The sequence below is a fragment of the Toxorhynchites rutilus genome, chromosome 2 (assembly GCF_029784135.1).
Source record: "Toxorhynchites rutilus septentrionalis strain SRP chromosome 2, ASM2978413v1, whole genome shotgun sequence".
NCBI lineage: Eukaryota > Metazoa > Arthropoda > Insecta > Diptera > Culicidae > Toxorhynchites > Toxorhynchites rutilus.
In genome coordinates, this window is record NC_073745.1 from 189,662,782 (window position 1) to 189,678,481 (window position 15,700).

The 15,700-nt window shown below is 39.1% G+C and overlaps 1 protein-coding gene across 2 annotated transcripts in view; it reads left to right on the plus strand.

The window, feature by feature from the left end:
* LOC129765488 (BMP-binding endothelial regulator protein) overlaps positions 1-15,057 on the plus strand; it is a 166,130-nt gene extending 151,073 nt beyond the window's left edge. For both annotated transcript variants that reach the window (XM_055765856.1, XM_055765857.1), the window contains exons 6-7: positions 2,664-3,103; positions 3,349-15,057. In XM_055765856.1, the coding sequence (XP_055621831.1) occupies positions 2,664-3,103; positions 3,349-4,524 (1,616 nt within the window). In that variant the 3' untranslated portion in view covers positions 4,525-15,057. The remainder of the gene's footprint in view (positions 1-2,663; positions 3,104-3,348) is intronic.
* Positions 15,058-15,700: the final 643 nt, after the last annotated feature.

The window sequence follows — 15,700 nt, forward strand, 5'->3', positions numbered from 1 at the left end:
TAAATACAGATTATTCGGTGGATATGGTAACCCTGGCTGTCATCCTTAGTGGAGAAAGCTTTGCTATTGGCAAGCAAAACCAAACCACATACAAAATTTCAAAACGACATTTATTCTCTTGGTGACTAAATAAACGGAATAAACTCTATTTGTTAATCTCAACAACCTTGAAAAGAGTAGCACTGCTTCATTATGATCAAGATTAGCGCCTATGTAATCCTAGTTGAAAGCGGTTTTGCGACTAGCACGCGAGCCCAAATAAATTAATAGCTTAATACTACTTATTGAATAACTTGGAATTCCCCAAATAATTTTTTGATACACAACCTTAACACCTGCTTCAGCATAGCGTCAGTTCAATGCATTGATGACAGGAAACAAACAGTGTTAACTGCTTGGGAAAAGGCTGAATATTTGCCTCAGCAGAGATTTATTCCCAATACCCTAGCGTAAATATTTCCCTCCCGCTATCTCCCCTTCTTGTTTATATTTATCATTACGACTGCATAATTTGCAACACCAAACAATCCTCAATCATAGCACAAAAAAATTAGGCGATTGTTGCATCGTTACAGGGCCAATGCACACGGGAGCAGATACAAATGGGGTTTCAGCGTAGCGAAGATGCACTATTTTTACGTACGGGTTATGAAGCACGCACGTACGCATACAAATATCCATATATCGATGGCTTGAAGCAACTAAATATACACACACTTATCTCCGTTTCGCGCTCTTCTCAACATAAGCCCTTCCTGTTAATATTGCCAGTCTAGATTAGCTTAGCTGTCATCCTTTGTGGAGAGAGTTTTCCTACCGCCATGCGAAGCCAAATCACTGACAAAATTCCAGAACATTTATTTTCTTGGTGAGCTGACGATAGCCTAGCTTAATGTTCCCCGCCCAATTGTGTAGCTCAGAACCTTATTGCAATGGAGTCAGTTTGATGCAATGATTGCAATGCCAGAGACATCAGCGAGTGAGTCGTGAGAATCTAGTCGCGTCCACAGCTCAATCCGAAACGAAGACATGTGATGACGCAAAACAAGGAAGAACAAGCTATATTCATGGCTTTGAATACAGAACGAAACTGAAAGTTTGCCTTCCTTCTTTGCTTGAGACTTTAAACTTGTTCAGTTCATTCGCCCTTTGAAAACTTTACTTTATCCATAATATTACTCCTCCACCCCCATTGCCTTGAGAAAGGCATTCGATCCCTCGCCCAGCAACGATGTTGTTCAGTCGATTTCCTCACGAAGAATGAAAGTTTGCCTCAGCGAGCTTCACTATTTATACTCTAGGCAAATATTACCCTTCATTCTTCTTCTTTTCCTTTGTTCACGGAGACTTTATATCTTACGATTTCCCCTTCCCCTTCGTCGATAAGTCGTCGATAAGCACACAAATGGACAGAACAAATGTATGAGGAAATGGGAATGCATCCAATTTTCATAAATTTATACCATATACAGACTATGGGATTGTAATGTATAACATATCAAACAAATCTTGGGGAATTTCCGATTCGTTTGGTATGTAAATCGCCAAAACCCGTTCGCGGCAAAAATAGTTATTAACGTTAACTTTATTTCATAAAAACGTGACCTGTTTTCTGATTTGGCACCCTTAATGAAAGACGTGGTTCTACGTCAAAAGTTTCACGATACAAAATCTTTATTCTCGGATAAAAAACGATACAAAGACGACAACTGAACCACTTAGGAATCAACACGCTCGATAGTTGCAGCGCGATCGTTATTTTTTTTCTTTCGGAGAACGTTGCGTGACTTATGCGTCACCTTGTACATTTTCGTGGGTGGCATACTATCGAATTGTAGGATCATAGCAAGCATTGTAGGGAAACTAAAGTTCGGAATCATTTGATTTTGTGGAGAACGATTAGGGCAAACCCACAGCTGCCGGGTTATAATATCGCCAAGAAATTCAATACCAGAAGGATTTCGTTTTTTTCGGGTCAGTAAGCAACCAAACAGGACAATGAAGCAGAATCTGGTGGCCGAAAGACGTACCCGGAAGTTGTAATCAACTTTGCATGCTTGAAATCTCCGAAAAAATTAAGACAACTTTTGGAAAATGGACATTTATGTTTTCTCAAATTTTACAAAATATTCCAAGAATAAAATGTAGGAAATCATTTGAATTTTCATTGAGAATATATATAAACGTACATTGAAAAAATATATTTTAGAAATTAGAATTAAGTATTCTAAAACATTTCAGTACGCTGCGCTAAACGGTGGACTGAACATAACTCTTTAGTAGAAAGTTGAAACCATCAGTCTTTTCCAAGACCACTAAGTTTGTGTGGTTTTGTAGAAAATATTACGGTACTGATCTTCAGATGATTGATGATTAATTGTTGTTTGCATCGCTTCATCATATCCTCAATATTAATGCTCCATTCAGTCAACGAAAACTGTTCCTCCGAATAAGGACGGAATAAGGAATAAGGATTCGATTTTTTACTATAGATGAAAAAAATAGCTTGGTTAAAGTGTGACCGACGTTGTTACCCTAGAGACTCACTAGTCATCTGGGCAAGTTTCCTCTTCGATTTTTCCACAAACATATATCATATACCAAATGAATGTTACTTCTCGCCCAAAAATGTAGTAAATATCATAGTTCTCCCTCACCCGCAGGCTGCCAGCTAAATGGCCAACAAGTAACGGGAGAGGCTACCCTGAGTGAGGATCCTTGCGTGAAGTGTACGTGCGACGGTCGTAAGCTAACTTGCATGAAGAAATCATGTCCCGTGCTGCAGTGTCCAGCCTCGAAACAACTGCGGAACCCGGGTGAGTGCTGCGCTCGATGTGTGGAACGCCGGGAAGAGGTGAGGATGGGACTGCAGAAGCATTGTATCATTGGTAAAGCGGTGCATTTGCATGGGAAATCATATTCGGCAGATCAGTGTGCAACCTGCGAGTGCCGAAACGGAACGTCGCACTGTGAGAAGAACACCTGTCCGATACTGGAGTGTGCCGTCGAGGATCAAGTGCAAGGACTTGCCGATTGCTGCCCCTCGTGCCCAATGCAGGCAGAGTTCAAGTCGACATGCTCCGTTGGTGGAAAGATATACGAAGTAGGTTCTCAGAGTTATTATTAGCATTTTGTTATTTGAACGTTCTGATTTTAGTGTGTTTATCAGGTTGTCGAAATTTAATTATTTTAATCAAGAAATTGACCTCACGCTTTATCTACAATGCAATACCTACTAATCGATTCTATTTTTTATGTTATGCTATTCCAACAGCCTGATAATAACACAGCGCCAAAACTTCACTCATATAACATTTAGCGATCTAACGCTTATCTTTATTCTTTCAGAATGGCCAGACCTGGAGCCTAAGTGCGTGTGCCTCCTGCGAGTGTCGTTCCGGAGAGATTCGATGCGCAAAGATCCAATGTACGAAGCCCAAGTGTAAACCGAACGAAACACTGGTAACGCTCGCGAACGAGTGCTGCCCAAAATGCGTCGAAAGTCCGGGGGTATGCACGGTATTTGGAGATCCCCACTACAAGACGTTCGACGGCAACTTTTACAGCTTTCAAGGATCCTGCAAGTATCAGCTGACTGCGGATTGCAAAAATCATACCTTCTCCATACGAGTCACGAATGATGCGAGGCTAACGAAATCATCTTCGTGGACTAAAACGGTGACGCTGAAGCTAGGTAGTGTTAAGGTGAATCTTGGGCAGAAGCTGCGGGTGAAGGTGAACGGAACTCGAATCGAACCACCCTATAAGGTAACAGGCGTATTGGAAATTCACAAAAGTGTCGAAGGCACGGAGGTAATTGTTACCAGCGAACTTGGTATCAAGCTGACATGGGATGGGAGCAATTTTATACAGGTAGAGGTTCCTACTACGTACAAGAATAAGTTGTGTGGACTGTGCGGAAACTATAACAGCGTGTTTCGGGATGATCTGTTCTCGAGGAGTGGTGTCAATATGACTGATAATGTGTGGAGGTTTGCACAGTCCTGGGCTGTTGGGGGAGAGAAAGTTTGCACTCGCCCACGAAAGAAGGAACTTATAGCGAAAAGCTCACAGTGTAAAACAAAGAAATTTTTCACATTCTGCAAAATTTTAAAGACTGATGTCTTTGGTGAATGTAATTCTCAATTGAATCCGGAAAATTATTTTGAGTCTTGTAAATTTGACATGTGTGAGTGTCCTCACAAACAGTGCTATTGTGATAGTCTTGCTGCGTACGCACACGAATGTCAACGGCAGGGTATCCGCTTACCAAACTGGAGGCGCAATACCAATTGTTATCCGAACGCGACGAACTCGCTCATCTTGCCTCATCATCCTCATCCACAAGTACCACAGCTACCACTGCATCAGGTGAAACATCACCAGCAGCAGCAGCATCAACAGCAGCACCAACAGAAAAATGTGATAGTAAAACCAATTCAACGACATCGAAAAAAACAGCGTAGACTCAAATTGGTACAAGAAGCAGGCTTTCAACGAACACCACCGCCACTATATTCCTAAATATTAAACATCATCCCAAAAAGCCCAGCGGTAATGCGCAACACACGAAAGTGTGAGTGAGAGAGTGAAACATGATTCGAGTGAGATTGAACGGTGTGTGTATTCGAATCACTTAGCATTACAATTTCAATTTTATAGAGATTTTAATTTAATCATTAGCCATTGCATAACTTATTACGTTCCCGCTGCTTCAAATTTGTAGAATTTATTATTTTATACAAGATATATTTGAATGCTAGAACAGCCAGAAGACGTGTTGTAAGTCACGCGTCGGTAAGATGAACGAAAGTCATAAGTGCACAAGAAGCGGTTGTTTTGTATATACAATTTAGGTCTGTTAAGGTGAAATCTCGAGTTAGTCATAATTTTGCTTTACTAAATGTGTACATTTGTTTTTCATAAGCCCAGTGCGGTGTTACTCTAACTATTTTCGCAATTTGTACAGAATTAATTAGGGTTTCATATAAAAAATCATCAGTATTTATTTTAATTCACCCAACAACATAGCCTGAGTAATGAATTAGTACGAATATTGAAACGAATGAAAAAATCGAATTGAAGGTATAGCTAGTTCCAAGTGGCGTTATCATCGTTATCAAATGAAATACAAATTTCTGCATAACACGAACACTAATCAAGCAAAATGAGCAAATGAAGATTTTAGAGGGCATGGAACGTATCTGTGGTGAATAGGCACTCTTCCATACAAATGAAACATAGATTTCTACATCACACAAACACTAATCAAGCAAATGGAACGAAATTTGGCATGTGGAAGTTTTTGGGAGCCATAAATGTTTCTATGGAGGTTTGATACCCTTTTGCTCCTCTCTAAGAGAAGGGCTGCCATACAAATGAAACACAAATTTGTACAATTACATAGTGACAAGCGTTGTTAGTCCATTTGATGTTTGCGTTAACGAAATTGATCTTTGTTTGAAACTTGAAATGGATTTTAATGTGATAAAACGCACTTCTATATTTTCTTCTATCTATATACACCCAGGTTCTTTTTACGCGGGGGATACGTACCTCGTAAAAAAACCGCGTTGATTGGAAAATCCCCATTAAAAAAACCGTGTTAATTGGAAAATCCGCGTAAAAACCACGTTCATTGGAAAATCCGCGTAAAAAAACCATGTCACCTAATGATAGATATCAAATGGGACTATCCTTACGTAGAACGGAAGTAAAAAGTTGAGTGAGAACCCATAGTTTTTTTTCCAGAAATTTCGTTGGTTACGGGTTCGGGTTTCCTCACGAATGAGGTCATCTGCTATTGCTAGAAGATTCCCTTGTGACACTCTACAGCCGATGCACGTACAATACCACTGTTGGACCGTCCAGAGCTAAGTAAACAGGGTCAGACATTCGCGAATCGCTGACCGTAAAACCCCCGTCCCGTTGTACCGTCCGGTGAGCTCCCCGTTACCCAACACCTAAAATTCACGTAAAATTCGTGATAAGGTGCGGCACTAATTTCCTTCATAAGCGCTAAGCTCCGTTGCAAGCACTAATAACCGTAATATGCTCTGAGTGAGCATAAGAGAGAAATGTGAGCTGAGGGAGCGATGTGATATTGTACTGGTACCGCGTCAAAAAATCCGCGTTGATTGGAAAATCCGCGGTAATTGGAAAAACCGCACAAAAAAACGCTTGAACATACCTGAGTGTAAATAAAAATCGCCGAATGTAAGAGCAAAACTCGAGGAAGGAATTATCCGATTTAGGGCTGTCTTTATTCTATCATATTTTCTATATGAATCATTTATTCCATGCAACGGAGGAACATGTTATTTGTAATTGGTTTAAAACATCATGAACGAGGTTTGTGTTAGAAAATATACTGATATTGAAATGACAAGATGTGGTAGAAGTGCTGGGAATTTTGTAGTAAAAGGTAATTTCAAAGGGTGGATTAGAAGATCAATCAATGAACAGTTCTGCGATTGGACCCATGAACGTGCGCTTAGTAAGAAAACGTGACTGTTTGAAAGTATTGATAAAAAAAATTGAGCGGGACGAAGTTAGCCGGGTCAGCTAGTTATTAATAAAAAGTATCCGTATTCAAAATCACGACAAAATAAAGAAATTCAGAGAGAGAGAGAGAGAGAGAGAGAGAGAGAGAGAGAACAAAGTATTAATAAATGACGCTAGTTAATGCATACGTTGAGACGGAAAAAGTTCAGCAGAGAACGTTAATGCCATTCAATATAACGCATGTTTTCTATTCGTCCACCTCATTCGATGAGTCCGCCGTCGAACTCGAACAAATATCCAGAGTTGTGGTCGATGGTGTTATCTGCTCAGTACGCAGCCGCAAAGCACTCAAGCTTCTGATCATCATCCCCTAGGTTTCACATTGTGTCCATCGTGCCTTCGATGTAACGTTCCAATCCGCCTCGGATGGTTCCTGGACTCTTCTGCTCAGAATCGACGTAACAGTTGATACAAGACGACGAATATCAGGTTTGGTGATAAAGAAGACATAGAGCAATATCCCAATCAAACTTTAATATGCTTCCGGCGAATCCTACTTCCAACTATTCTTCTTCTTTTCATTCAGAAAGCAAGGGTCCGTCGAGTATTTGGACGACTCCGCATCATGCATACCGAGCCGCGCCAGAACTCGCTCCAAATAGGCCTGCTGATCAATACAGCAGTGCTCAACACGTATTCCGAGGACAAATCGCCGGTTATCCATGACGTTGATCGTGAAGTTATATTTCAGTGCTTCGACGATCTCAGCGAACTCCTTCCCTTTGTAGCAGATTACAATAACGTCATCAACGTAAATAAGCACAAAGACACGGCTAACCGCTCCCAGCTAAAAATAAAGGCGCGGCGTGCCATCGACTGGTAGAAGGTCATATTTTTTTTTATCTGTATTTTAGTGATTTTCAACTCAATTTGGCTGGTTCGTCACTTTTACTTCCATTTTTGGAAGAATGTCGGGAGTGAGAATTGAACTCGTGACCTTTAGCGTGAGAGGCATGGATGCCAGATCGCCTCCACTAGAAGGTCATATGTTTCAATACCTCGTCTAGCTACATGTTCCAAACGTGGACTGCTTGTTTGTGTCCGAAGATGCTTCGTCGTAACCGAAAGACTTCGTTTGGTTTTTCGCCCGCATACCCCGGAGGCTAACGCATGAAGATCTCCTGTAGCCGCGCTTTGAACCGGACCATTTTGCCTTCATGTAATTTCTTGCTTTCATGTAATTCATTTTTCCTGAATTCCTCCATGGTTTGGGAAACTGTTCCCTCCTTCTTGAAGATCCTTTTCACAATCGCCCAGTAACGTTCAATTGGTCGGAGCTCTGCTATTCTTGCCAAAATCAGGCCAAAACTTCACCGGACGTTTGTGAGATTTACGAGATTTACGGAAGGAGACGTTTCTGCAAGCATTCTTCCCTGTACATTTTCGAGTCCATTGTCTTGGTTATGACGAGAACCTTGGTTTTCCGTCCACAGCTGCAAATCCCTTGGCAAATCAACTTTAATTTGCTGGGGGCATTTCCTCTGACAGTGGCATCATAGAATCTCAGGCCTGGTTGCTGTTCAAAATCCATCATTACGTACACCCAACCTAGCGTGGACAGATAAAATATCATCTTTGCCAGACAAAATGCTTTTTCGTGTGCTGAAGGGTGAAATGCACAAAAAAGCACTTTTTTCAAAAGTGTTAAAATGATTGTATGTATGGAGCACACCTCTAATTCTCTCTGACTGAACGTAAGCTTCGAATTGTATGAAAAAGCCTAAACAATGCCAAACAGGAATCGAACAAAAGCCGACAGGGATGAATTGCTGTTTTATACGACCACGCGATCTACATAACCACTGGTGCTCTTGCACAAATCCTTGAGAATATTACACCACATTATAAAATAAAGTTGTATCTTAAAAGTATACATGAAAAGTGTTTTCTACAAGAGGTTGCCAGGATTGCCGCCTTTTTGTAGCCAGCATAGAAAATCATGAGCATAGAAATCATAACTTAAAATTAAAAATAAAGTACAGTATTTTAATCATAAATCGGAAAATGAAGCTTCCGGATGGATATTCAAACATCTAAGAACTATCCAACGAAATCATTGGCCACAGGCTATCGCAAATGCTGAACATATTTGCATCAATATTGACTCCAAACAATAAACAATGCGTGAGCCCTAGCTTTATGCTGCCTACGCTCAATTTGTTGAGATAGAGTTGCCAGGGTTCTGGTTTTCTGAGAATAAAAAGGAGAGTATAAACGTGAACTTGTATCATTTTCGCGACGGGGGCCGTTTATATGGCAAAGTATGCGAAAAGGGCTAATGCGTGCAATGTATCTCTTGTTCCGCTCACCAATATTGTTCTCATATTGTTATGGCATATATATTATACACAAACTTGCCTTTCGCCTGAGTAAATGCTATAGATAGCATGTAAAATCATTTTTTCGTGTCTCTGCCTGTGGCCGTTGTCCACGCAGTGCTCAGCTCAATCGCATCTAATTAATTCGATACCGTTCCCCAGTGATGTATAGGTTCGATTCAACAGCTCAGAATAAATAACCTGACCTGATCCACAAAATACCCAACATAACCTTCGCAGCGTGAAAATTTGGTCGAACGTAGAAACATGACCGGACAGACCCCATAAATTTTGATAAATTTTCATAATAATTTTCATTGTAATGAAAATATAAACGTAAAAAATCAGACATCTGCCCAGATCGGAATCAAATGTTCATACGGAAGTTCCTTATATGGGAGTAGTGATTTCGGAAGATCTTCCGACAAGTTCCTAGAATTTCGAACAAACAGAGACGGAAAGTTAATACTCACATCTAGTGGGATTGGTGCTTTCAAACTATCTGGCGGTTGTCTGATGGCGTAACATGGGCTGTAACATATGACACATATAACTGGCATATACACGCAAAAGTGAAGGCGATATACGTAGAGTAATGCGGGGTAAAGGTGCGCATTGGCCATTTTGAGGCATACGAGCATAAAATTTCGACAACAGTGTAGTCGTTTGATACATTATTACACCAGCAGCTCACACATATAAAAAAAAGATACATTTTATGAAAGTGGCAGAAAGTTATGAGGTAAAACGTATTTTGCGATGTTTTGATTTAATTTTTTCAGTTTTGGAGAAGACGATTTACTTACCTAAAATAACTGGAAAGTTCGAAACTACACTGTCAAGGAAACCTTTATTGTATAGTAGATGATAGTGCGTATTCGTTTTTGTGAAAAAATTCAAGAGCTTTTTTTAAAAATTCGATTAGTTCAAAAATTGCTTGTGTGGCAAAGATGCGCAGTGGCTGTGGAGTAAAAACTCGCACCAGCGTTTTGCTCTGAAAAAAAATTTATAAAATGTTTTCAACAAAATTTTTAACGGGACCCACATGAAGAAAACTGATTTGAAGAAATGCACTCCATAAATGCTCAAATGGCCCGACAGAGGCTTCGGAAGGGAGTCTCGAAGTGTCGGATTGCGGCAGACCTCGGTATTCCTGAATCAACTCTGATTAAGAGGCTCATATCAGAAAGTGATTTATGATTTGAACCTTCTTTTATTGACATTCCTACTTCTGCTGGAATGTGTCAGCGAGCACCTAGTGCGGTTCAGATAGGTATTTACGAGTGAGCAGTCTGAGGTTCTGCAGGCCACTGGACAAAGTTTTCCATGGTATGACTTTTAAAGATTTATTGCGCATGGCGTTCGATTTTCCGGAAGCCAACAACCTCTAGCACGAGTTCAACAAAGAATCCCCAGAACTGAAATCCAAGATGAGGAATAAAAATGAACAATTGCTTAAAAATAATTCAAAATGAATTTCAAATGAAAACTCTTTTTATTTTCACCATGCATTCAATTCAATAACGGTTATGTTTCGTATATGTTTATGTTTTCACAATGAACTTCAAATCAATATTGTTTTTTTTTTCAACAATGAGTTTCAAATAAATCAATTGAAGGTAACTATGTATTTATAATTTGATCTATATAAATAAAAATGATTTGGTGTCCGTTCCTCACGATTTAACTCAAGAACGGAGCCACGGATTTAAACAGTCAGTATCAGGATTGATGCGTCTTAGTCTGCATCAGTTTATATGTCAAAACAGAAATTATATTCCGCGAGTATAGATTAAGTACATAAAAATAATTTCTGTGGGAACTTGAGTGTTCGAAATGGTTTATATCAATATATCAATTGTGGGTGGGATGAAGTTCGCTGGGTCAGCTAGTTTGTTAATAAAAACAAATTATGTTTTAAATGTTGGACATTTTCGGATATCTTATATTGTCAGTCTCCTTCCTCCCAAAAATTTCCATGTGTTATGTTCGACCATAACACCCACTCTTCTCCACCCATAAAAAAACCAAAGAACACCCCCCTCCTGCCTACTGGACTGTGCCTACACTCTCTAGTAATGATGCTTCTCCCGCTTCTGATGATAAAGCATTTATTTTTGGTATAAGTTATCTCAGAAGTTCAATTCAATAAGTGCATACCTTTGCCCCGTACGGTGCGCACCTTTGCCCCCACTATGGGGAAAAGGTGCGCATTTGCCTTTTTCTATTAAAAAATGTATTTGTCCAATTACAAAAACAAATCGAGAAATGCTTGTACTACGTTTCGAAGGTAATATATACAATTTGTTACAATTTGGTAAGCAAACGGAATTCTATTTGCTTTTACGAGGGTCACTATTTATATTTCGGGAATAGGAACAAAAACAAATAGTTAAGCTGCGAATATATTTTTATTGTTTTTCAAAGTACTCGCCACGATGATCGATACACTTTTGCATGCGCATAAACCAATTTTCAAAGCATTTATTCCAATCGACACGAGCCTTTTTTTGAGCGATTGTCAAATTATGTGGGATCCAACGTGAACATAATTTTCGCACAACTAAGGCGGCGGTGACACTGGATGCAGAAAAGTGGTCGTACGAATTGTATGCAATAGTGAAGCTAAACAACCACATTGAGTTGTATTGGTGTGATTACATTGCTTCCCCCTTGCTTCGTTCGTATTCGTCAGCTTCTATCGAACAAAATTGTTTGTTTCTATTCGTACAATCAAATTCTCGTGCGTACTCCTATCCAAAATAACCTTAGCCTAAGGCCGGTTACACATTATCCGGTTTCTGCCGGACCGGTTGAAACCCAAATGGCAAATTTCGACCGTAACAACCTCTTTACGGCGCCGTGATGCAGCCGTCTACTGCGACTGACGGTTTTGTGTAGTGCGAGGACTTTTTCACATTGTTATCCGTCCAAACCCAGCGGCGTTTTTTGAAACCGGTCCGGCAGAAACCGGATAATGTGAAATCGGCCTAAGTGTTCATGTAAAATCGCATATATGCTGGTGGAACTAATGCTTAGGGATGCCTCAATCTCACAATAGGTTACATGACGATCTTGCTTAATCATTTCGTGCACAGTATCGATGTTTTCTGGCACTACAGTCGATTTTGGACGACCTTCACGAAACTCGTCGGACAGCGAACTTCGACCACGATTGAATTCACTATACCAGCGATACACAGTGGTTTTTGATGGAGCTTCATCGCCAAAAGTCAAATTAAGTTGATTGACGCACTCTTGTTGTGATAATCCACGTCGAAAATCGTAAAAAATCATCGCACAAAAATGTTCACGATTCAGTTCCATTTTTTTGCCGAGACCAAACTTTCAACTAAATATAAAATAAACAAATAGCGTCCGTATGACAAAATGTTCTGAGTACGTATATCGTCAAAAATGTCAAACTTAACGATGGAACCGTCAGATGGACTCACATGACATCAGTGTTGCCAATTCCCGAAATATAAATAGTGACCCTCGTATTTCAAGAGTTATTGGACGATAACAGTTAGGTGCGCACCTTTGCCCCGCATTACTCTATATGTCATATTTTATGCACATATAAATATAACGATGAACGATGCTTTTTGGACTGATATGCGATTTGACCCGACAATGCTATATAAAATGAATAGAATGTGCGTATACAATACTCACATTGCGATGATCGTTATACCGATCTACGACTCAATCCATCAATGATATTGAAAATCATTTTTCCATTTTATACGATTTCGGGTACACATGATGCATTCTATACGATTGTAATTTGAATTTATATACGACCTAGCATGTGCAAAAGTTATATGATTCAATGTTTGCTGGGATGTCCTTACGTGACTAGTAAACCACTCGACTTAACCCTTTGCGGTCGTTTATCTGCTCTTGGTTACTACAGCAAGGAATCATACTAAATACTTTATTCCTCTCCTCTCTTTCTCGCGTTACGTTATTTGTGCACGACGCCTTATAGCAGTATCTCCTAGCACTTTTTGGAGTTTCAAACGATGTCTTCAACGAACGAAAGGAAGAAAATCAACACTTCCCGCAAATGACCATTGTTTGGCCTAAAATCAGAAAATGGAGAAGGGTTCCAATATCCCCTTATTCTCCAGACATGGCTCTCACGGACTACATTTTTTTTCCTTTATTTGAAGAAATGCCTGGCGGTAAACCGATTTCATTCAAACGAAGAGGTGATAGCAGAAACGAATTGAACGAACTTTTCAGTTCAGCGGCCATTTCAAATACAGTGCGTTTGGGTTTTCGTCAAAATCATACTCTGAAGATCTCTATCATTCGTTAACTCTTAACTAAACTGTTCCGTTGTCGATAGAAGAGGGCCGCCAAATATATTGGACACGGAGAAAATGTCAGTGAAAACTTAAGCTTTCCAATGCAGGCAACCGTCAATAGAGAACAGTTTGCTCAAATAGGAACGCACCTTATATTCTAATACATATGCACTTTCCTAGAATTGACACGGCATTGTCCGACAAAACTTACGTTCTCATAAATTCATGCAAACCGAAATATGGGTTTCCGTCATATTTTCGTATCGTGTCGTTCTGCTTCAGGTTCAGATATTGCACGCACACCTAACTTGCGGAAAGCATTAATAACATTGTTTATATCCAAGTTTAGATTCAATAGCAAGATTTAAAGAACTATTCACATAAATAACGAAATTGAGTTTTAACTCAATAAGTAACTGAACCATGATGTTGTGGTTCCGAGGCATAACACTTTTTATAATACAAAGGTTTGGCACACATTTTCCCCAGTTTAATTGTTCATAATTGTGAACGTCATTTATCGGTAACAGAGATCCAACATTTTGTTTTGATAAAAAATGGAATCGATTAGCGCCACTTGAAATTCTATACAAAAAATCCAAGTGAAAAGTATTATTTTATATAGTAACAACAAACAAATAGCACAAATTCTATACCCGTCTAAGGAGCTACGCAATTTATCATACTGTACATTATTCATAACTGTCGTATATGTCATATGCCCTACTGAACTAAAACTAAATACGTTAGCTCTCTTGAATTTGTATATAAAAATATCTTGAAACTATTACCCACGGAATCCAGTCATTGCACAGAAAGTATTAAACACTAAATTTAACAGCCAATCGGCACAAACAATGCTGTTCAAAACTATATAATGAAACTGTTCTCTTGCAAGATTTCCGGCATGAGCAACTTTTACATTCCATCCCATCTAATCATACAACCATGAAAGGTATACTTAAAGTTTAGAATAGCGAAATAAACAACATTAAAATGTTTTCGGACAATAAACACGAAAATCTTAAGACTCAAATACCCGCAAAGTAGGTGTTATAAATTCTCAGTGATGACGTAGCAAAAAAAAACTACATAAAGGCGATGGACACATTCATATGACAGAGCGTGTGGAACAGACCAAACCTACGATTACCAGTTTTACACTAGCAAATCAAAACACGGAAATCGTTTTCCGGCAAGAAAGCGGAAGTGTCGATGAACGTATCCACAAAACGTGCTAATTTAAGTCCAAATATAACTAACACCTAATCGAAGGAAATCGCCAGTAGTTGCATACCAATCGTTTTCATCAATTACTGTGTCGAAGAGAAGCTCCCTTTTGAAAATGATTTCTCACCTATGGAACCATCGAATACTTTCGAAATAAAACAAACGTCAAACTCAAAAACTTATTTTAAATCTACTTACCTTATCAGAACGTAGTAATTGTTGATTCGAGCAACGGAAAATGATCTCTTCATATAATAACAACGATATATTTAATTGTGTACTAGATGCGTAAGACAAAATTCGAAAAAAGAATGAAATAAATGAAAAGTTTGATCGCGAGAAAAAGAATACAAAGCACAAACTACAAAGTGTTTTTAGAGTTAACGAATAAAATTCAATAGGTAAGAATTTCAGCAGTAATAACAACGGTGAAAGTCTAGTAACAGTGATTTATTATTTGGATGGCTAAACCGTATACGATTGTTCCTACGTTTTATTTGTGCACAAAGAATAGAGGTTTGAATGTGATGAAGATATATGGTAATGAGGAGACAAGAAAAAATAATAACTAGAAACTGTAAGAATTGTATTGCATAAACCATAACTCAAGAACAGTGAACGATGTAACACAAGAATTATTCATCACTGATACAAAGTTTTTGTTTGTTTATTTCCGGATATATCACAATGTTCCCTCCAAGACGTTGACCAAATGTTGTAACACTTTTTGACGTAGGAACAACGTCTTTCATTTCTATACTGGCATCTTCCAGCAGTTCCTCCGCCAACATGACTCAATAGTCATTCGGTCATTAGTTGCTGTCTCACTCCACGACTCGACTATTTCATTTATTCCTTCATTGGACTTCATTGTATATTTAAGTGACTTCCTCCAAAAAGAATCCTTCTCTCTCTCTCTCTCTCTCTCTCTCTCTCTCTTTCTTTTCTGTCCTCTCTCACTTTCTCTCTCTTTCTCGTGTATCACGTATGCATGTATCGATGTTTGAGTTCAACGTGGTTTTACATATACTACAGGTGAATTATATTTTTTCGTATCGTACACGAAAATTACACACAAATATTAGGCTGTCAAAAAAGTCCTGCGGTATTTTTTTTTTTGAATTTTCATTTGGATAGCCAATTTTCACAGGCCTCTTTTGTGGCTAACTTCTGACTACCTAGCACGTTCGTCATGGACAAAAACAGGTGGTAGTCACTTGGTGCAAGGTCCGGACTATACGGCGGATGCAAAAGAACCTCCCATCCAAGCTC